Below are 22,781 nucleotides of genomic sequence, written 5' to 3' on the forward strand. Positions count from 1 at the left end.
GACAGAATATAGGTGTTCTGCAAACTGTTTACCCCACAACCCTAGGTCCTATCATGAAATTGGTTGCTTTGAGTATAGTCAACTCGTTTTCAATTTCTCATAGTCGCCATTATCACCTATCTAGCTTCTCCTCTTCCTGGCTTACGATCAACAATCTCTTTGTCTGCCTATTCTTTTTTTTCTCTCTCCGGTCTTGCTCTCCACTTATCTTCTCACTCCTTTTCCACTCCATCCACATAAATACCACCTTTCCTTCTCTATGTAGTTCTGAAGAAGGGTCACTGGACTTGAAACATTAGCTTCTCAGGTGCTGGCAGACCTGCAGGGTTTCTTGTGTTTTTGTTTTTTTTTCCAGATCTCCAGCATCCGCAGTTCTTTGCTTTATTTTCGACCGTCAGAACAATGTTGGGACATGTTACTATATTAAAGACACAATGTAAATACAAGTCATTGATGATTCTTTTAAATTTATGTTAGCAATTGTATTTCATCCAGTTATGATCCTTACTTCTTCAACCCCTTAGTTCATTTGTTGGATTGGACAAATGAAATGCTTTGTTTCCAAACTGGATTGTTCATGTTGCTACTTGTGCTGCGATGTTTAAAGATAATTATCTCAGTAAATATTTAGGAAATCCTTTTACATATGAAAATATAAATTTGTCAATAACCATTATAACGTCTCTTGTTCAACTTCAATCACAAACAGGATTTTTTTCATTCGTGCAAAATCTCATTCCAGTGCAAAAGTAATGCCTCCCTTGCCCCACTGAACAGCTACTATTTCATTGCCCTGCAGAAAAATGTAACGTGGAAAATAGCAATCTGACACAGTTAAATGTTCGGCTCCCTTGAGCATATTTCTGTCAACATACACGTGAGACCTTACATGAACTTATAGAACTTTAGATTTTCTCTGTGGTGAACAAGTAGAAAACCCATAACTTACTCTCAAATGGATTCAAGATATTTGAACTTCTCTGAACATTTCCAAACTATTTCTTCTTCAGAGTCTTTCATTGAATCACACATCCAAAATTTCAATACAATAAGCAGGCTTCAGTGCATATGCTGTGTAAAAGTTTACCTGGATTCAACATACATTTGAAAAGGAACCGAATAGTATTTAGCTGTCTGCAGTATTTATCGTGCAGTGTAGTTTTTATTTTGTGTTTATTAATTTAAAAGAAAAAAACTAAAGTGAATCTTTGAGAAAAGAATGAAGAACTTAGATTTCACAACTGAATGGTTTAAAAGGAAGAGCTCAACAAAATTCAGTGTTAAGCAGTGTTAAGCTTCAACTATTATTAAGTAAATGTTTTAGTTGCTTGATTAATCGTAATTTTCAGCTCATCTGAGTTTAACAATAACAAGTGAAGAACAATAAATAATAATAATAACCTGAAACCAAAAAGGAATTTATCAAATGAGACTAATGATGCCAAACAAAATCTTGTAATATCTGCAAATATGCAGGAAATTTAAAACTGAACTTGAAAAATCTAGCAGATCATATAAAATGAAATGGATCTTTTGTAAGCATTGGATAAATAATAGAGGAGCTGCACAGAGGAAGAAGGTATGACTACTCACCGATGAAGGATGGAATGCATTTATAGAGGATAAATGATGATTAAGACTGAGATGAGGAGAAATTACTTCACTCAAAGGGTCATGAATCCTTGGAATTTTCTACCCCAGAGGGTTGTGAATGCACCACCATTGAATATGTTCAAGGTTTGGGATTGACAAATGTTTGGGCCTTTATGTGTCATGATCTCAGCTGCCAGTAATACTGGACTCATCAGATTCTTGAGTGAAGTCTGGCTCGTAAAAAGCTTTAAATTTGTTTATCATGTGGTGAAACTGAAAATATCCACAAGAGGCTATCGATGAACTTTTTAAAATAAAAGTGAAGTATATTATTTGCAAAAGGAAAATAAAACAGTGACTATGTTACACAACAATTATTTGGAACAGTCTTAATAAAGATACTGAAAAAAATATTAAACCCTTTTACCCTCAGTGAAAACCCTACAAATATGCAAGCCTTAGTGAAGAGTCAATCTGTCTCCACGTCGAAGTTTCTTGCTCAGTTGATATGTAATTGGTTTCTGGATCTTCTTAGCAACTTCTAAATACTTTCAGAGCAGACACATGGGTTTTCTATATACTCCGCTTTCAGCTGTTTTTCTGCTTCTGCATTTTTCATCGAAGCAACATTTTGCCTTTGTCTGCTTTCACCATGTCTTTAAGGGACTGGGAGAGTCTCCACCCAAGTATTCTAAAGTGAAGAAAGTGTGTATAGCTTCAAGTTTGATTTGGATTTCCAAATGGTGTATTTTAAGAAGGGAAGGACATTGTTTTAGTTTTATATTTGAGTCTGAGAGTAGTACAGAGTTGTCTGGTACATTAGAAATAAAGGTAGAAATAAAACTGCTGTTGCTTAATGACAGACACTCAATATCACAGTGAGACAGTCAATATCACAGTGAGACAGTACAATCTTGAAGGCAGACAGTGTGTGCAAGTTCAGTCAGAGCAAAACGACGATGTTAGTATAACAGTATACAAAACCGTCATGGCTGAGGTAAAAGTCTTGAGTGCTTCATTTATAGCAGTATACTATTTTCCCAGGTAGTGGAGAGAAACTAAACAGCAACAATTCTCATCATGAAGGTTTGAATGGGTACTTGGTGTCTCCAGCTTACTCTTTGCTCCTCTAGGTCTCCATTTGGTCAGAATTCCACTACATTTCAGGTATTGCTCCATGGACACTGACTGCCTGCATCCTTTGTCCAAGTCGGTGGGAATTGGACAAGCATCAGCCTCACCAGTCATCACAGCACATCTCCAACTCACTGGCAACACAGTTCACTGCATCAAAACTGCACTTTGGACCTCACCAACACTTTTCATTGTAATGCTGCTGCTAGGCCACGTTTTACACTGGGCCAGATGCCCTTCTCATTCATTGGAATGGGCCCTTCACTTGCTTCCTTAGCATTCACTCACTTTGTGCTGACCTAGATGCTCACAGCTCCTCAACCTTACCTTGCCATGTAATTTTGCATGTAGGCACCTGACTCAGTGCTGAGTCTTGCCTTGCCTTTAAGCACAGGCACAAAGCGGGGCAGTTTGTCATGGTTGTCAGCAGTGGTCACTCAAGGTGGCAAACATAAAGGTTTATGGCATCACGTGACATCAATGCCATACCTGTACCAGGTGCCAGCAGCCTATGCACCAAGCACATTGATTTGTGCTATAATTAAATGGTCTTAAAATCAAAGGGGAGTAGTTAACATTATGGGAGCACGGGCACAGTCAGTCGAGGGTATTGTCCAATCTCCGTTCAGAGGCTTGAACAAGTCAGGGGTTCTGTACTAATTTAGTCCAGGGAGTGGGCTGCAGTCAGTCCTACAGGTTAGGCACAACCTATCCAAGGAGTAGCAGAAAGTCTGTTGGGGAGCTGCACAAGTATCATGGATCTGATCAGTTATCACTCAAGCTAGGCTATCCTTCCAAGTTGAAAGGGGAATAATCTTTGGGAGTCTGTTACTGAAGGTCAAAGAGGATTATAAGGGATGGCTTGTGTGAGAGAGAAGCTGGGGAAGTCAGTGTGGGGATGCAGTCAGGATAATAATTGCAAAGAGAGGTAACTCAACAACAAAAGGGGAGAGATGTAGGTTAGTGTGAGAGCAGGGGTGATCAATGGTCACAACCACCTTAACTTTGATGGTGGTGGGGGGGATGATACAGCTCAATGGTTGGCATGGATATCCCAGGTATTGATGATGAATATATGTGTCTGACAGCACAGGAGCACCATCACCTTCCAATGCAAGTGATACAGTCTCCTAATGCAGAGTTTCCAGCCAAATGTGCCGTTATAATGCAGAGAAAGATCTGGAGAGCCGCAGTCGCTCATTCCTCCCTTGAATGCTGTGCAGATGGAAGTGGCACTATACTTTGTTTAGAAGTGATGGTCTGAATACCACGTCATGAAGCCTACTGTATCTACAAAGCAACAGCTTCTTCCACTGAGACTGACCAAGGCTGTCAGATATCCCCTTTATGTAAGGCTCCCATGGCAGGTAAGGTCTGGGAGTTTGTTGTGGTACAGCGCAAACAGAAGATGCCGTTGAATGCTTGGATGCTTGTGTCTGGACAAATAGAGACTGCAATGTGGTTGACTCTTAACTACTCTCTGGGCAATTAGGGAGGGTTAATAAATGCTGGCCTTGATAGTGATGACCTCATCCTGTGAAGTCATAATAAAAAAAAAAATCTGGGAGACATTGAGCGTGCAGAACCAGGGTCGCTATTTCAGGCACCAACCTGTCCAAGGAGAGAGATGTCAGAACCAGCACCCTACTGACAATGTCAGTGGACTCCTCTAACTTCTGATCCTGATTCCTGAATATTTTCAGCAAACCTGCTCCTGAATCAGCTTGCATATTTTGTTGATGTTATTAATGGTCAACACCATGGGGCCTTCTATTGCCATCTGCCTGGTTTCCACTAAGTGCCAGAGAACCAGAGGATTTCTATCCTGCCAGCTATGGAGACGTGACTGTCTTGGATCTTGAATGGTACGATTTCCATACCAGGTCGTGATCCATCCAGACATAATGCTCTCGATGGCGCACCAAAAAAAGTTGGCAAGGGTATTCACTATCATGCCAAATTTCCTCAGCTGCCTGAGGAAGAAGAGACATTCCTCTTGCAGCAAGACGAAGGGAGGGATTGAGTGAGATCACAGTGACCGGCACAGCTGTTAGTGTTGGTGCAAGTTGAAAGATGGTGACGGTGTGCCACGTGAGTGAGTGGGAAGTGCAGAGGCCAGGAAGGGGTTAGTAGTCTGAGGGAATAGGGAGGGTGAGTGCCTTTGAAGGAGGATGCTGCATCCAATAGTGAAAGTGGTACACCATGAGCTTGGGTAGGAGGTATGTGTAGTATAAAGTGAGTGACGGTAAAGGTAGCAGAGAGAGGAGTGTGGCATGTACTCTTGCTGAGTCAGATGGTTATCAGATCAGACTATTTGGGTGGTGGTGTGGCCTCCTTTGCCGATAGACAGGAAAGAGGATGGCATCCATCAGGACATCAGGTCACTGTCAGCAAATCAGGATACCAACTTGTTTCTGTCAGCCATTGCTGGGGCAATCTATCCAAGCTGTTCACTCTTGGCGTGTAGCATTTGAACTGGTGTACAGTCCAGCTTTAAATATGGTGGCTGTGGCACAAATCCCAGCAGATCTCAGCACTGGGAAACACTTCTGTCACTAGTGAGCACATAATAGCACACCCACAGCACTGAAGAAGCATTGTATTTCTATAATGAAGTGACATGTTAGGGATCCCAGGGAGAAACCCTCCATGAAGTTCCACAAAATTGATATTTATCTGACACTTGTTAAAATTCAGACCCAAGTTTTCAAAAATGTTGTATGATTTTTCATCACACAGTGGGTGGAAAATGGATGTTAACCCTAAGGTTATTATGATCATTTTGAATGTTGGAGCAGATTTGACAGGTCATATAGTCTAGTCCTGCTTCTATTTTTGTGTGCTGTTAAATGGTGGAAATATTAACCACTTCATGCAGCTATTGTAAATGAAAATGGAATCAGTAATGAAGGAAGTTATGGGATAATGATGGATAAGGCGGTGATTCTTAATAAAAATTAGTGATTCTCAAGGTAGATAAATCTCCAGGACATGTTGCCACACATCTTAAACAAATGAAAAATATCTGAGACAGAGCTTGATTCTAACTCCTGATATGTTGTAAAGTGGACTGTGTATCCATGTGGAACAGCAGCAGGCAGATTTGGCCGATTGTAACAGCTGGTCTTTGTTAACATGGCAATTGCTGATTTCCCATCCACAAGAGGAAGAAGTCTGTCCAGTCATTGAAATCAGGTGTTCAACACAAGCAAATTATTTCAGTAAGAGAAATCCAGCCAGAAATATTTTGTATATGTGGCCAATTGGATAGATAAATGACAATAGGGGTTTCACAATTTCTCTTCACGACACCAGTTACACAACTTCAGGAGGCTGGAATGTAACAGCATGCGTCTGAAAAATTGGCTGAAGGACAGAAAACTAAAACTTCTCAATTATCTTGCAATTTCTCTAAAATCTATAGAGGTTCTTTTTGGGATAACGGTAGTGTCTGAACCAGGAAGAGTAGGTTCAAGGCTCACCTGCAACAGAGGTGTTTCGTGACATCTCTGAACAGGTTGGTGAGAAATATCTGTAAAACCTATAGTGAGGGTTCTTGTGGTGTAGTGATAGTCCTAACTCTGAGCTAAGAAGGCTAGGTTCAAGACTCATCTGCTCCCGAGGTGTGTTGTAATATGTTTGAACAGATTGATTGGAAAAAACCTTTAAAACCTCTAGTCTGAGGTCCTTTAGATGTAGTGGTAGTACCTGTACTTTTGAACCATAGGCTTTGGTTCAGATCCCACCTGCTCCAATGGTATCACAACACAGCTGAACACATTGATTAAAAATCTCTAGTCCACTCGAGATTTGATACTCAAATATTGCAACAAAGAACATAAAGACTTGTGATTTGAACTAAGACTCTGATTAACAGATAGCACTTTTAAAGTATGTTGGAACAGTTTTAACCAGACCTTTAGTTAAAAAGAGGGGTTATTTTCATAGTTTTAAATTATGTCAAAATTTTACCTGTCGATACTAGTTTTATCTTTGACTTTGTTTTCCATGTGAAAGCTTGATGGTACAAAAAAATATATCCGCCTTCAGTCACTGGTTGATGCAATATCTGGAGTCATTCTCTTTGAGGTACATTGGAAGTGGTCCCATTGTTGAATCATAGAATTCCTACAGTTCAGAAAAGAGACATTTGGCCCATCATATCTGCACTGACCCTCCAAACAGCATCCCACCCAAACCCACCCCCGCATTTACTCTGGCTAATCCATATAGCTTGCACATCTCTGGACACTACAAGAAATTTTAGCATGGCCAATCTACCTAACCTGTTCATCTTCAGACTGCAGGAGGAAACTGGAGCACCCGGAGGAATCTGGAGCACCCAGAAGAAACCCACACAGACACGGAGAGAATGTACAGACTCCACACAGTACAGTATGCTCACAATAAGTGTGTTGCTGGAAACTTTTTTGAATTTGTTTTCTTCCTTTAGAAGTTTAAATTTTTAATCTTTTAAGTACGGTTCCAAGTTATAAAGAAGTTTGTTGAGATTCTAATCATTGTAAATCCTGAATGCCACATTGTGTTTTTTTTTACTTTCTCTCAGTTAATTGTTAGTGAACTATGCAATTCTCCTTTTAACTCATCCGTGGGCACTTTGAACAAATTCCGATTGGAATTCTGTGTTTGCTGGTGGGTGTTTTTATGCAATTTTGTAATTAAATGCAGGCTGCTGTTCAAGCGTTCTAAAATATTGGTTTAAGATTATTTTTGAGTACAGATAAAATAAAATGGAGACTGTAGTGTAGCAGAAATATGTGAGCAAGAAGCCATTTTGTCCCTTTGTCTTCCATCCCATGAAGCTGAGTAAGACAGAACTCTGTGAATACCTAACAGTTTACACAATTTCCTGATCTCTAGTTTCAAAGAAGTTCTTGAAGTGATTAGTAAATGATCAAACCTTTCAATCAGTTGATTGGTTGGTTTTAGTTAATTGTTTTTAAGTCACAAAGAAACTTATTTATCATATTGGGGTATTTTTCTCCAATAGTACTCAACCGGATTGTTTATGTCTCATACATCTTGGTGAATACTGTAGTGACTGTATATATACTGTACCTAGTGAAAAGACTGCAGAGAAAAGACTACAGTTAACCTTTCCTTTGAAAAAGTACAATACAATTGATCTGGTTAAACTCTATCTGATTAATTAGAATCCTGTGCTGATGGTTTTCATAACATCTGGTCAAATACAAGTGGAGAGATTTTAATTTAGATTTTTCTTCTTATTAAATAATTTACATAATGCTTACTATTTGGTTTTACACAGATTGAAATAAACAGACATTTTCCTCTCCCGACTCATTGGAATAATATTAAATAGAAATCTGCATAAACCTAAAGCTCAAACTAATGGTGAGGTTGTTTAAAAGAAAACGCATGTCTTAAAAATATCAAGATGATTTAAAGCAAAATACTGAAGTGAAAAAATGAAGAGTGGTTTTATCGAGACTCAGAAGGTATCTCAACCCTTTAGCAGCCCTTACCATAGCTAATGGAAGAAGGAATTAAAATGAGATGGACAAAGACATAAAGAATAGAACTTTAATCTGAGGAATGATTTGGTGAATAGGTAACTCTGCAGCCTAGCACCAGGCTGGCTTTTAGGTGCTGAAGTTAATGTAGTGCTGACAGTAAGAGATGGAGTTGAGTAAGTGTTCCCCTCAGTGGCACACAGAACCACATGCCTTACATTATCTTGGATTTTTAAAAAATCTCACCAGTCAGATGCCTCTTATGACATAGTTCATGCAATATAATTATATTAAAATATTCTTTTCTGTGCCATCAAAAGCACTTAGCAATGGATGCAATCCTCCTTCACAATTTTGCAGCTATATTAGAAACAGATGACGATCTGAATCTCACAGCAAATAGTTTGTACAAAGTGGTGGACTGCTGTTTAGCTTCACACAAAAGTCCTGTCAAACTTAATGCAACAAACATTTAACTTTGTGTTCATGGGAAAGGATAATAAAGAAGCAGTGAAAGATTGTTACATATAATTTTCTTGTATCGCGGAAGAAAAACTACTTTTTATCTGTTAGACATTCATTATTTGTAATTTTGGCAAATAATGCTACATTTTTAAATTACATGTCACAGGTTTAATTCTTGTGTGTTGCTATGGCTAGTGAATGAACATAGACTGCATTTTCCAATATTCTCAGGTCATTAGCAGCATTGACTGGCCAAATTCATGAAATTCCTGCACTCACTGCAGTTGCCGTTGGCAGTTTTTAATGCATCCAAAGGGAAAGTAACTCTCGGTCCCTTGGCCAACATTTGTCCCTGTGGTGTAAAATTATGTCCCAATACATGTGTGAATCATTATGCAACACATGTATTGGGCCAAGCAGTGGAATGTGGTGAAAGGGTTAAAATTGTGTCCCAATACATGTGTGAATCTAACCGAAAATGGAAGGTGTCGCTTAGTCCCGTGTGAATCTTGTTATACACCTTCCCGTGTGAATCTTCTTATCTGTATGTAACCAGAATGGAATGTGTTTTTTAGCCTTGCTCTGCTGTTCACATGAATGTTTATATCTGGAAAAGGGTATATCAGCTGGAGAAGTCTCCAGTTCGGTAGAGTCTGCTCCGGGGTTACGTTTAACCGCCGAGCGTGGGTTGTTGGCAACCGCTCTACGAGAACTGACGGCTCCCAGTTTTGGTAACATGTAGAGTGAGTATAAGCCAGACCCGTTGTAAGTACGAGACTGGTTGTGGGGACACTGCGGGGAATAAAACTATATTCTAGCAGACTCGCCTCTTGGCTGTTTGTTCTGTGTCAGACTACTTTCCTGCGAGCCTGGTCCTTGACCTTGAGAATTTTTTAAAACAGTCCCTCGATTAAAACCTACAATAGCTTATGTGGCCATTATTTCACGTGAGACTTTGTATACAAGTTAACTGCTACACTTCCAAGAGTGGCCATACTTCAAAGTATTGTATTTTAGTTTTGCCTGAAAAAAGACACATTTTATTGAAATTTTTCATTTTGCACTCATCAGGGACAATTCACCAGAATACCAATTCAAGGAGAAAATCAAAATTTATACTATGGAGATGCCGGTGTTGGACTGGGGTATACAAAGTTAAAAATCACACAACACCAGGTTATAATCCAACAGGTTTAATTGGAAGCACTAGCTTTCGGAGCACTGCTCCTTCACCACCTGGTGAAGGAGCAGCGCTCTGAAAGCTAGTGCTTCCAATTAAACCTGTTGGACTATAACCTGGTGTTGTGTGATTTTTAACTAAAAATTTATATTATATGAGATGAGAGTGCTGACTGGTTGACAAGTGGATTTTCATTAGTGGAGGCAATGCTATGGAAAATGGTAGCGATTGGTTAACTGCCAAGATTTGTTTAGATTTTACACCAGGCACTTTGACTGTAGTCAGGGCATCACCCTAAGAAATGGCTGTCACCTATTTTGATGAGTTGAAACTGAAGGACACCTAATGTGCTCCGATTGTTCAAGAAGGATGCTAGAGTTAAGCTGGGAAATTACAGGCCAGTGAGTCTAATATCTGTGGCAGGAAAACTATTAGAAAAATAAATCTCTAACGGACAGAATTAATCTCCACTTGGAGCACATTGATTAATCAAGGATAGTCAGCATAGCTTTGTCGGGGTTGATTGTGGGGTGGGGGTGTGTGTTCATGTTTAACAAATTTGATTGTCTTTTCCAAGGAGGTGATTAGGTGCATCGATGAGGGGTGTACATTTGATGTACATGGACATCAGTAAGGCTTTTGACAAGGTCTCACATGGCAGGCTGGTTAAGAAGCTAAAAAGCCATGGAGTCCAGAATAATTTGGCAAATTGAATCCAAAATTGATATAGAGGCAGGAAACAGAGTGATAATCAAAAGGTGCTTAGTGACTAGAAAGCTGTGTCCAGTGGTGTACTACAAAGTTCAGAGATGAGTCCCAGTGCCGTTGTTGAGTACGTTAGTAATCTAAACATGAAAGAGGGTGGAATGATTAGTAAGTTTTCAGATATCATCAAAATTAGAGGATTGGCCAATAGCAAGGAGGAAAGCCTACTACTGCAGGACAATATTAATGGTTGTCAGATGGTCTGAACAGTGGCAAATGGAACTTAATCCTTAAAGGTGTGAAGTGATGCCTTTTGAGTGGAATGATGAGGCAATGGACTACTACAGTAGGACACCAGAAAGTACAGAGGTTCAGAGGGATCATAAATCAGTGATCGCATTAGGACAGGTAAATAAGGTAGTTAAGAAGGCATATAGAATACTGCTTTTGTTAGCTGAGGTATTGAAAACAAGAGCAAGGAAGTTAAGATAGAACTGTGGACAATGTTAGTTAGGCCACAGCAGGAGTACTGTGTGTAGTTCTGGTCACCACACTGTAGGAAGGTGGTGATTGCATAAAAGAGGTTACAGAAGAGATTTACCAGAATGTTGCCTGGCGAGAGTGATTCAGCTATGAAGAGAGATAAGATAGGCTGAGCAAAACACAAAGAACTGTTGATATTGGAAATCTGAAACCTGAAACAAAAACAGAAATTGCACAAGAACCTTAGCAGATCTGGCAGCATCTGTCGAGAGAAAACAGAATCAACATTTCTCACCCAGGGACCCTTCTTCAGATCCCAGATAATCTCGGGTTGGTTTCCTTACAGCAGGGAAGTTTGAGGGGGACCTGACTAAGAGGCATAGATAGGGTAGTTGGGGAGAAACATTTCCTCTTTGTAGAGGGGTAAAAAACCAGGGGGCACAGTTAAGATTAGGAGCAGAAAGTTTCATAAGGATTTAAGGAAAATGTTTTTCACTGAGAGGGTGATGGATTTCTGGAACTCACTGCCCAAACCATCAAGACATTTAAGAACTGTTTGGATGAGCATCTGAAATGTAGCTACCAATCAAGTACTAGAAAATAAGATTAGAATAGATAGCTTTGATGACTGGTGCAGACTTGAAAGGTTTGAAGTGCCTTTTGCCATGCTGTAAAATAAACACTCTGACTCTAGGTGCAGTGTGTGTACATGTTCCTTCTCTGCACAGAAAACAGGACATAATATACATAGTTTCCAATATGCACAAGTGCACCACACTGTGAGCCCAACTGATGTTGTAGTGATTGTAATGAGGTCAGCCAGCTGGTCCTGCTAGAATATGAGTTCCCTGAACAGGGCTGTTAATCTGGTCCAGTCAGGGAGCCCTGGCTGTCGTTTAAAAAGGGTGAGTGTCAGAGATATTGACACTCTGATACATGACCCTGAATGAGACAGTGTTGAAGTCAAGGACTGTTCAAGTGTAACTAAAGGGAGACTTGGAAATGAGATACTTCAGTGGCAGTGAGCGTGAGATTAATGATGTAGCCATGCAAAAATGCTTCCTAGCTGATGCCTAATTGACTTCAAACAGACACTAAAATTGGTTTTATCATTAGAAAATTGGGCAAGTGGAGCATATGAGTTGCAGGGTATTCCTTCGGAAGTGGAAGAAACCAAAATATCATCACAACTAAAATTAAAACCTTTCAGGGTCCGGCGAGAACAGATCAGAGTAGAGGATGGCATATTGTTATGCAGAGCAAGAGTGATTGTCCCAAGCAAAGGCCACTATCAAATATTGGCTGAACTACACCTGGGCCATCCAGGGGTCTCCAAAATGAAGATGTTGGTGAGAGGTTATGTCTGGCAGCCAAACTTGGATGTGGCCATAGGGGCAGTGCCCAGACAAAATTACTGCCAGCAGCTCCCCACATCCGTGGGAATGTCAGGGTAAACCATGGGCTTGGTAGCATGTAGGGCCGACAGTCTCACTAGATACCAAACTGCCACCATTCTTATCTGATGATAGGACCACCTCATAGGAAACTACAGGGATAGCACCAGCAGAGTTGCTAATGGTTAGAAGACTCTGGTTAAATCTGATCTTCCCAGACTGTGGGAAGCAGGTGAAACATCATCAGGAACATGGCAGACACAATACTCCATCATTTAAGAGAGCCAGTTTGATACAGAGAACAAGGTTTGATATAATAATCACACAAATGGCATGGTCAACATGAGGATCAGTGGTGTCTAAATTTCAGATAGGTGTGACAATCCCGAACAAACATGTGGACAATAAGAAAGCCACAAATTTACACACAGTGTGGCAGCAAACCCTGCCCTGCTCCTTGGAATAGCAGGAAATGTTGTTGGAACCCATGGATTCACCCTCTCCATCAAGCATTGTCGAGTCCTCAAATTACAAGATGGATATGACAGAAGTAGCCATCTCGATGCCTTTGCCACTAGAAGAAAAGAGTGAAGTTCTATCAAGATGTTCCTAGCACAAGAGGCAGGTTCCTGTGTGTTACATGCTGCTCATATCCAATGCAGAGTCAGAAGAAACTAACCCAGTCCTACAATGCCCCAGGAGGCTCTCCAAGAAAAAGGAGCAGCCTATGTTCTCAGAATTGCAGCGCTCTGAAAGCTAATACTTCCAAATAAACCTGGTGTTGTGTGATTTTTAACTATGTCTCGGATACAGAGGGGGAGGGATATTGTAATTGTAATGAGGTAAGCCAGGTGGACATCATAGAATGAGCTCTCTGATTAGGCCTGTTCATCTGGTCCACTCAGGGGGTCCTGGTTGTCAGATAAAAAGGGTGAGTATCAGAGATACTGACACTCTGGTACCTAACTCAAAATGAGGCTATAATAAGTCAAAGACTGTTCATGTGTAAATAAAGGAAGACGTTGTTAACAGGATACCAGCCTCTGTGGAGTTATATCAGATATTAGTAAACCTGTTGTCGGCATAATTCTTCAAACAGTCAGGATTATCTAGCAAATATTGACCAATTGCAGAATTGTAACAAATATTGGAACTTAGATTTATGCAAGTGTGAGCTAGTGAGGTAAAGTCAGCAACTTGCTTGTTGTGACCAACCAAAGAAATACGCTGTTTGATACAATATGCTGTTCTTTGGGTCATACCTGACATCACACAAGCATTTAAACACCTTTACCACATGACTCGTTTGTGTGATGTGTAAAACAGCCTTTTGGTTAGATGGCAGCATCCTGTTAGTGGTAAATACCCCTCATTCTACATATAGCAATATGAACAGTTAGCTTCACCAGTCGTTCAAACCATTGAGATATCTTATCCTTCCAGGGTAATCTAAGGTGAACTGGGAACTTTTCAGCACCAATGATTGGTGGATTGCAATAATTAGCACATCCCTTTGACTGCTCACAACAAGCTAGGTATTGACTATGCCCAAACAGCCCACACTTAGTAAATTCAAAATATAATGTCCAACATCAGATGTGATTAAGCAATTGGACAATACTTCTTGATAGTCTTGAGCATGCAAAGAATTATGCTATCAACCAATTTATGATTGTCAGTTGGGCTCACAGTGTGATGCACGTGTGTGTACTAGAAGTTTCACATTTTGGTATACAAGGCCCAGAAATTTGCTGACAGAATGAACATATACATATGCACACACACACACACTGCTTGTTTTAACTCAACCAAATAGGTGATGGCCACTGGCTGAAGTATTTGTCAGGGCTATACCCTGACTAATCCCATTCAACCTGCCTGGTTTATAAACTAATTAAAACCTGTCAGTTAACTGCCAATCATCATTAATTAGTGTATTCTTCATAGCAAAGTCTTAGCTAATCAGAGTTCACTTGCCAACCAATCAGCACAGTCCTCTCATACTGTATCAAGGTATTTCTTTCCATTGACTTTGTTTTCTTGCAAATCATACAGATGAATTCAAGCTGAAAAGCTTCAGCAAAGTTTGTCTATTTTCAGCAGTATGCTTTGATGAACTGTGATTTTGTTTAACAATGTTTGAATTCTGTACTGTCAAATGATTACCAAAGTATATGATTAGCTGCATTTTACTTTGGGACATCCAGAGATCATGAAAAGGTACTAAGTAACAAGTCTGTCTTTCCAATACAAAATGCTAAACTTTTTAAAGATATAAACTTCTTTGTGGAATTAATGCTTAAATTTTGATTTTAAACGTAAGTATTAAACAATTACATTTGTTGGTCATAAAGTATCTGTCAATGAGTAGGTGGTTTATTGGGCACAATTTAATACTTCCCCAGGAATGGAGATGGAACCTGTCATGAGGGAAGAAGAATTGTAGTGGAAAGTCTCTACTATCCCCAAATTAAGCCCAGGGTAGGAAGGGTTAGGAATAGACTTTACACCTGGAGGCCAGTTGAAGTCCTTGATATTCAGCTGGCAGACAAGTGTTGTGGGGGGAACAGTGAAAAGCCCCAGGTGAAAGCTTGGGTAGACAAGCAGGAGGCTGGAAGAACACAGCAAGCCAGGCAGCATCAGTGGTGAAGAAATCAACGTTTCGTCCACGGCTATATCTGAAACGCTGACTTGTCTATCTCCTGATGCTACCTAGCTTGCTCTGTTCTTCCAGCCTCTTGCTTGTCTACCTTGGATTCCAGCATCTGTGTTTTCTTTGACACTAACAGGTGAAAGCCTGGCAGGCATGCATATGAACTGTAGTGGGGTTGGGGTGTGAGGTGAAATCCCACATCCTCAGTCTCTTATGCTTAATGATCACATCACCAAGGGAGAGATTCATAAAAAGGCATACCTAGCCTGCACTGTTTAAAATGAAGACTCCTTTCTCCCTCATTCTCCTTAACTTACCTATATTCTGGGTCCAGTGACAATTCTCCTCATAAGGTCATCTGTTGTTCCAATAGAGGCACTGATCCTGGTGGTGATGCTGGAACCAATGCCTAATTGGCTGGCAACTCTGAGGGGGATACCTGAGTCCTGATTGGCATTTAATCTAGGTAGAGCTCCTGGAAATGGCTGTGGTAGGTTTGCCATTCTTCCCAGACCTAATTTGACACTACTGAGTCACTGGAGGAACAAGAGCCATCTCTCTTCCTCTATACCTGCGGGATGCATGTTCAGAAATTGCGTGGTTAAGTAAGTATAGTAAGCCCTGTATTCCCATCCAAAAGCATGATACAAAGTGCTTTCTAAGAACTATGGAAATATGAGGCAGTGCCCTTCATCCTAGAAGCCCATAAAACAAAGCAATTACATGGGTAACCCTTGAAAATTCTGCATAACAAATTACTATTCTTGCTTAAATTCATGAACAGTAACAAATATAATAAATATTCGGATGCTGATTTGTGAAAACGTTTCAACTATGGTTTCAGCTTTAATGTACACTTAATTATCCTTCCTTCATAAAATGATTTCAAGCCTCAGTTTTCCTGCAGTAAAGTGAATTCACAAATTTTTGTTCTTTTACTAGTTAAAATCAGAGTCAGTTACTGTGTAACACAGGTATGTTGAAAAATTCAGACTCTTCAGCTTGAAAGGATAAATATTTAAGATATGAAGTCAGGTGGTGGGGGGGTGGGGGGGGTGTGGAGAAATCATGTCGAGCTCTATCGACTTGAAACCATCACTGTAGAATGAGGGGTTATAAATACCAACTTGTAAAATGCAAATTCCAGATTGATGTAATGGAAGACTTCCTCCTATAAAGAATGATTAATGAGGAGATTAGTCTCTTGGGTAGTGTAAAGGAGGTAAAACCTTTGGAATTATTTTAGCGGCATTTGAACGTTTTGTCTGTTTCTGTGAAAGCATGGAGTTATTGAGTCAAATGCCTTTCTTGATCTGTATTTACATGTTGATCTTTCTGGAATGTTTAGAGTGCAAGTGGGAAAAGCCATACTGTCAACACAGCTATCATTTCCAGGGAGGTTTGAGACTGAGGGATCAGCTGACCACTTTGAAAGATAGTTTAATTCTGGACTGAAGAGAATTTTTCATGCACCATCACAACTGAGAACTGGTAAAACTACCTGCTCCAAAAATGATTATTCCACTTCTTACCAGAGTCAGATTAGAGTTACAGTGTCATTGTAGCATTGGAGCACAGCAGAAAGGCTTTAGCAGGGTAAAGTAATCCTTAGATTCTTGCTGAATTCAGTTGGAAATATTAAAAACTAAACAGTGAAAGTTTGTATTTCTTGTTACATGTGCTAGTTTGTGCTAAGGATTTATGCACTGCTGCATTTTAGGACCTGGGATTGAATGGGTTCAGGGGCTGAATTAAAGCTTTGGTTGTTTAGAGTTTGCAAGTTCATGTACTGCTTCCAGATGGTGATTTGTATCAACTTAAACCTAGTATTCAGCCAGGGGCATAAGTAGCTGCATTGGAATGAAGGTATGCGGGCAGCCACATAAGTTTCTTTTATTTGTTTTATGTATTTTCCCAGGTTTATTCCTTCATTTTGGAATATATGCTCATTGCATATTACCTTGAGTGACTTAGTCTTTTTATTATAACGGCTGTGCCAAATCAGTTAATCACAAATATATATTTGGATATTGAATATATACAGTAATCTGAGATTTCTTTCAGTGCTACCAAACCCCATAATGTTTTATTTCCTCCTCTTCTTCCATTGTGGTCTTAAAGATCAGTCCTCCTGCAGTAAGTGATCCCAGTGCTTTCACACAACAGTCCACATTGATTTTTGTCCCATGCCCAAGCCTTTTTCACTGATTCCACAATCCAGTCTCCTACAGCATTCCTATATGTTTGCAGCATCCCCACCCCCAACCCAATGCTTCCAAATCAATCTTTAGTTCTCAGTTTTCCACGTGCCCAACTTCCTGAATCATTCTGGTGTTCTAGCGCTCCTTTATATACATTTACCTTTCTTTTAAACACATCAAGTGCTGCCTCAGTCCACCTTGGTACTCTCTGATCTCATCCCACATCTCATTCATAGTCTCATCATCCAGTTCCTCCAGTACTTTCTGTCAAGCCCAGACCGAATTCCCCAGATCACATGTTATTTTGTAGATTTTGGGAATTTGAAGTACCAGAAAATACTGAAAATACTTAGGTTTGGCATCATTTGTGATGATATAAAGAGTTACCTGCACAAGCAAAAGACCTTTCATTATCAAGAGACAAACTCGAGAGATGTTTTTTTCCTCAGTGAATATGTCAGTCCAGTCCATGTACATCTTCAAACCTCCAAGCTGTGTGATAAGAGTCAGGACTTCATTATCAATAAAATTTAAGATGTCCATTTATTTTCCCTTGTCACATTCCCTCTCTCCTTGCCCACCAAGCCAACCATCACCCAACAGTCCCATCTGCATGTTGCCTAAACTCTCATCCCTGTTTTTATCTTTCATCTTGCTTTGTTTCCACTCTTGAGCCCAGCATGATCAGGGTTTTCTATACATATGCAGGAGCTCCCTCTGTCGTGACAATTTAAAGTTCAAGAGGGGCTGACGAGTCACTGTTCACAGTAGAAGCACCTCGGGTAGTATCCTCCAAAGCACAAGGCAGTCACTCCTGCTCTTTTTGTCAGGCATAGTTATCCCTCCCTGCCGACCTGAGATGCATATGGACTTGCTGGAATCTCTACATATTGACTTGCCATTGCGACTACTCCCTTGAGGTTATCAACAAGACAATAATTACAAGGGTCTGTGCATATTTCCAGCAGCCACTGATGGCCTACTGGATCTAGCTCTCCAAGAGAGTCACCGGTCTCTCAGTGGAGGAGGCCAATGTGTATAAAAGAGATAGAATGCAGAACCTGGGGCCTGGGTGGCTCCTCTACTGTCCAAGCCAGACTGTGCATATCTTCTAGTACCTCGATCAGATCGTCATTGACCTCATGTGAATGTTTTTGATTTGGCTGATTTATTATTGTCACATGCACCTTCTGTTTTGCGAGCAGTACAAGCAGAACATGCCATACCAAGTGCTTCAGGATAATAGAACAGCACGAGGAATACAATGTTACGGCTGCAGAGAGGTGCATAAAAAGCAAGATCAACATTAAATTTAAAGTTTGAGAGGTCCATTCAGATGTCTAATAACAGTAAAGAAGAAGCAGGTCTTGATCCTGTTGGTACGTATGTTTCAACTTTTGTACCTACTGCCTGATGGAAGAGGTTGGAAGAAATTGTAACAGGGCAGGGAGGCATTTTGGATGATGTTGACTGCCTTGCAGAGGCAGCGGCAAGTATAGATGGATTCAATGGATGAAAGGTTGGCTTGCGTGATGAACTGGCCTGTGTTCACAACTCTCTCTGTAGTTTATTACAGTCTTGGGCAGAGCGATTGCCATTTCAAGTCATGAATCATCTGGACAGAATGCTTTCTATGGTGCATCCATAAAAATGGGAAGAATCTTTATGGACATGCCAAATTTCCTTAACCTCCTGAGGAAGTAGAGGCATTGTTGTGCCTTCTTGACCATCACATCAATGTGGGTGGACCAGGACAGTTGTTGGAGATTATCACTCCTCAGAGATTGACGTTCTTGACCATCTCCACCTCAGCACCATTGATGCAGACAGGGGTGTGCCCTCCACTTTGCTTCCTGAAGTCGAAGACCAGCTCTTTCATTTTGCTGACGTTGAGGGAGAGAGCGTTATCTTTACACCACGTCACCAAGCACTCTATCTCTTTCCTGTATTCTGTCTTGTCATTGTTTGCGATCTGGCCTATAATGGTAGTGTTTTCAGTGAGTGTGTAGTTGGAGTTCGGATGAGATTTGGCCACATAGTTATGAGTGTATAGGGAGTATAGTAAGGAGCTGAGTATGCAGCCAGTGTTCAGGATTGTTGTGGTGGAGGTACTGTTGCCTTTCCCTATTGCTTGCGGTCTGTGGGTCAGGAAGTAAGAATCCAGTTGCAGTGGGAGAAGCAGAGACCTAGGTCTCAGAGTTTGAAGAGTAACTTAGTTGGAATTAAAGTGTTGAAGGCGGAGCCGTAGTCAATAAATAGGAGCCTGACATAAATATCCTTATTATCCAGATATTCCAGGGATGAGTTTAGGGCCAGGGAGATAGCATCTGCCATGGACCTGTTGTGCCGGTAGATGAATTGCAAAGGATTAAGGCAATGTGATAGGCTGGAGATGATGTGAGCCGTAACTAACCTCGCGAACTACTTCATAATGATGGAGATCAGAGCCATCGGGTGGTAGTGGTTGAGGGACACTGCATGATTTTTCTTTGGTGTAGGAATGATGGTGGTTTTCTTGTAGCACTTCAGATCGTAGTAAGGAGAGGCTAAAGATGATAGCAAATACTCCGGCCAGTTGGTACATGCAAGATCTGAGTGCATCGTTGGGGACTCCATCTGGGCCTGTCGCTTTCCATGGATTCCTTCTCAAAATGTCCAAGCTGATGGCTGTAGCAGTGACTGAGGGAACAGAACCATCCAAGGCTGTTAGGGCAGGTAACAGCATTTCATTGACCTTGCATTCAAAATGAGTGTAAAATGCACTAAGCGCGTCAGGAAGGAATGTAGTTCTGTGCACTATCCTATTCTGCTTTGCTTTGTAGCTAGTTATGTCATGTAGGCTTTGCCACAAATGGCAGTGTCAGTGTGGTTAATCTGGGTCTTAAGTTTAGTCGCATTTTGTCTCTAACAGCCTTATCGAGGTGTATCTGGATTTCCTGTAAAGGCCAGGGTCATCTGACTTGAATACCATGCACTTGGACTTCAGTAGGCAATAGATCTCCCGGTTTATCCATGGTTTCCGCTTGGGGAACATTTGGATTAACTTTGGAATGTCCAGCAACTGTTGCCTTATGGATGACTTCAAGAGTTTAGCATGAGCCACAACGTGCACATGTTTCTGTCTCCCAGTGACCTTGGCTGTCACAGTATCCCACAGCTGGTCAGGCCTGTGTGTTGTGCACTCACTGGGCTGTAGCCTGAAACTCAATGTGAATGTGTCTGCACTGAAATGAAGATATCTGTGCTAGTAAAGGTTTCAGAAGTATGATGTGACACTGCTCCTCAGATATGCCTGCCTCCTCCCTCCTCAGAGGAGCATGTGTGTTCCTTGCAGATGATAGCTTTCATGTTTCTGTGGTTGACCTGTAAGAGAACTGATGGGTCCTTTCCAGTTGTTGGTCTCCAGACTTGGCTGATGTTGAGATTCCTATCTGTACACGAGAGGATAAAGGGGCATCACTTCAGGTATGCCCCTGGGATCACTCACTCTCTTCTGAAAATGTACTCCAGCTTCAGCAACAATGAGAGAGTTGTTCTGCCTGCCTGAGAGTCTCTGCTCCATGGATGTCTCAAAGAGGGATTCCAGCACCACTCCAAGCCCTTTCTTTTACATTATTGGCCCGTCTCCCCTTTGGAGAAACTGAAAAGAAATATTAGTCTCTGATAAAAACAGACAGAAGCCTAAGCACCTGGCATGTTGGCTGCAGCCTTTGTGCCTACAAGCATGTATGTGTCATTGGGCTACTCTGGGGTGACTTTGCAAAATTTATCATGATTGATCGCCACCCCTTGACAGGGCTCCATCCAATATTTCCAGGGAAAATGCTGCAACCTCACTCCATAGTCATGACATTAGGGGAACCCCAGTTGCACACTCGCACTTACCCAGTTGCTGACCAGGAAGGGAATACAGGCTTGGACTCACCATAGCCAAGTGGAGAAGGTATTGTTCACCTGTGGCATTGCAACCAGGTTCTCCACATCAATCCCATGACTGCTGACCTTCGTTGTGACCTCTGTCCAGATTTACTTGACTAGAGAGGGAGGTTTCCTTCTGGCCTTGGGGATAAGGACCCATCTTGCCGAGTAACTTGGAAGAGGACATGCAGTAAGCCATCACTAAAATGTGGGGCCACTTCAGATCTTGCCCTCGCAATGATGGCAAGTGACTGCTTCTTGAAGCTTTGACCCATCCTGCCTTACTGATCTCTTGGTTTTCTCCCACTCCTGGCTGGAGATCCCAAAGGGAAAGCTCTGAGGCAGTGTGGAAGCAGCTGCACAAGCATCTCTGAGACAGCTCTGGAGGAAACCAGCTGCAAGAGGAATGGCGTCTCTGAGGCAGCTCTGGAGGAGACCAGCCACAAGAGGAAAGGCATCTCTGAGGCAGCTCTGGAGGAGACCAGCCGCAAGAGAAATGGCATCTCTGAGGCAGCTCTGGAGGAGACCAGCTGCAAGAGAAATGGCGTCTCTGAGGCAGCTCTGGAGGTGGTCCCAAAGCTGGTGGATAAGCAGGACCTAAGATGTATTTTCATTCTGGAGTCTTTAAGATGATGCCAGCACATTTGATCATACCCGGTGAGGATCCACACACTGCCTCAGTCCCCGTGCTTGGCTGGTGAATGGGTCAACTATCCCACTGCCTGTTATTAATTGGTCGACCAACACAACACATTGAGAACATGGGATCTGAGAATGAACACCATTGCCACTCTCTTCTGGTCACTCTATCAGTTCTGAGGAAGTGTCCCTCAATCCGAAACATTAACTCTGACTTCTCTCCACAGATGCTGAGCTCTTCCAGCAATTTCTATTTTTGTTCCACTCTCTTCTTGCCCTGCCTCCTCCCCCTCAGTGAGTCACTTTTAATCCCAGGCAATGACAGTGGCTCTCAATATACACAAGAGTATTATTGACAACATCTACACAGTGACTAAAACATCAGGGCACTTTTAAAATGGGTGCATGAAGAAATGGTTTCCCAAAATGTCCACTGGAATAGATCTGTCAAACAATGCCCCTTAGCTTTGGGCAGTTCTGGGATGGCCCCATCACAAGTTACTGTGTGGGCCTTGACAGAGTACAAGGGAGGTGAAGTCACAGCTGCATGATGCCAGAGACCTGAGACTGTCTTGTAAGGGATCGGCAGGCACAATAGTGATGATCCCTGCAGGATAAATGTAAAGGAACATTGTAGCATTTGTAGGTATTGTATGTCTCTTCATTAATTGTTTTCTGAAAAAAGAAAATTTTGTTTAATGCTTCATTGTAAGGATATTTATTTCATTTAAGATTAAATGCCACTTATTTAATGAGTCAAAATGTAACCAGTTACGTTTGTGTAACTTATTAAGTGTTAATGGATGACAGAGCTAAGTGAATCAAGGGATTGAGTAGGTAATGGTGGATGGTGACAGATTAGTCGGTGGATTGGGTGGTAAATGGCTATAATGTTGAGGTGTGGGTCAGGGATTTGGATAA

General features: G+C 41.3%; 1 protein-coding gene across 1 annotated transcript in view; it reads left to right on the plus strand.

Moving 5' to 3' along the window:
- veph1 (ventricular zone expressed PH domain-containing 1) overlaps nucleotides 1-22,781 on the plus strand; it is a 250,025-nt gene that overhangs the window by 104,176 nt on the left and 123,068 nt on the right. Inside the window, exons 7-8 of the mRNA XM_043703007.1 lie at nucleotides 19,825-20,018; nucleotides 21,541-21,803. Of these exons, the coding sequence (XP_043558942.1) occupies nucleotides 19,825-20,018; nucleotides 21,541-21,803 (457 nt within the window). The remainder of the gene's footprint in view (nucleotides 1-19,824; nucleotides 20,019-21,540; nucleotides 21,804-22,781) is intronic.

Source organism: Chiloscyllium plagiosum, chromosome 13, assembly GCF_004010195.1.
Source record: "Chiloscyllium plagiosum isolate BGI_BamShark_2017 chromosome 13, ASM401019v2, whole genome shotgun sequence".
Classification (NCBI taxonomy): Eukaryota; Metazoa; Chordata; class Chondrichthyes; order Orectolobiformes; family Hemiscylliidae; genus Chiloscyllium; species Chiloscyllium plagiosum.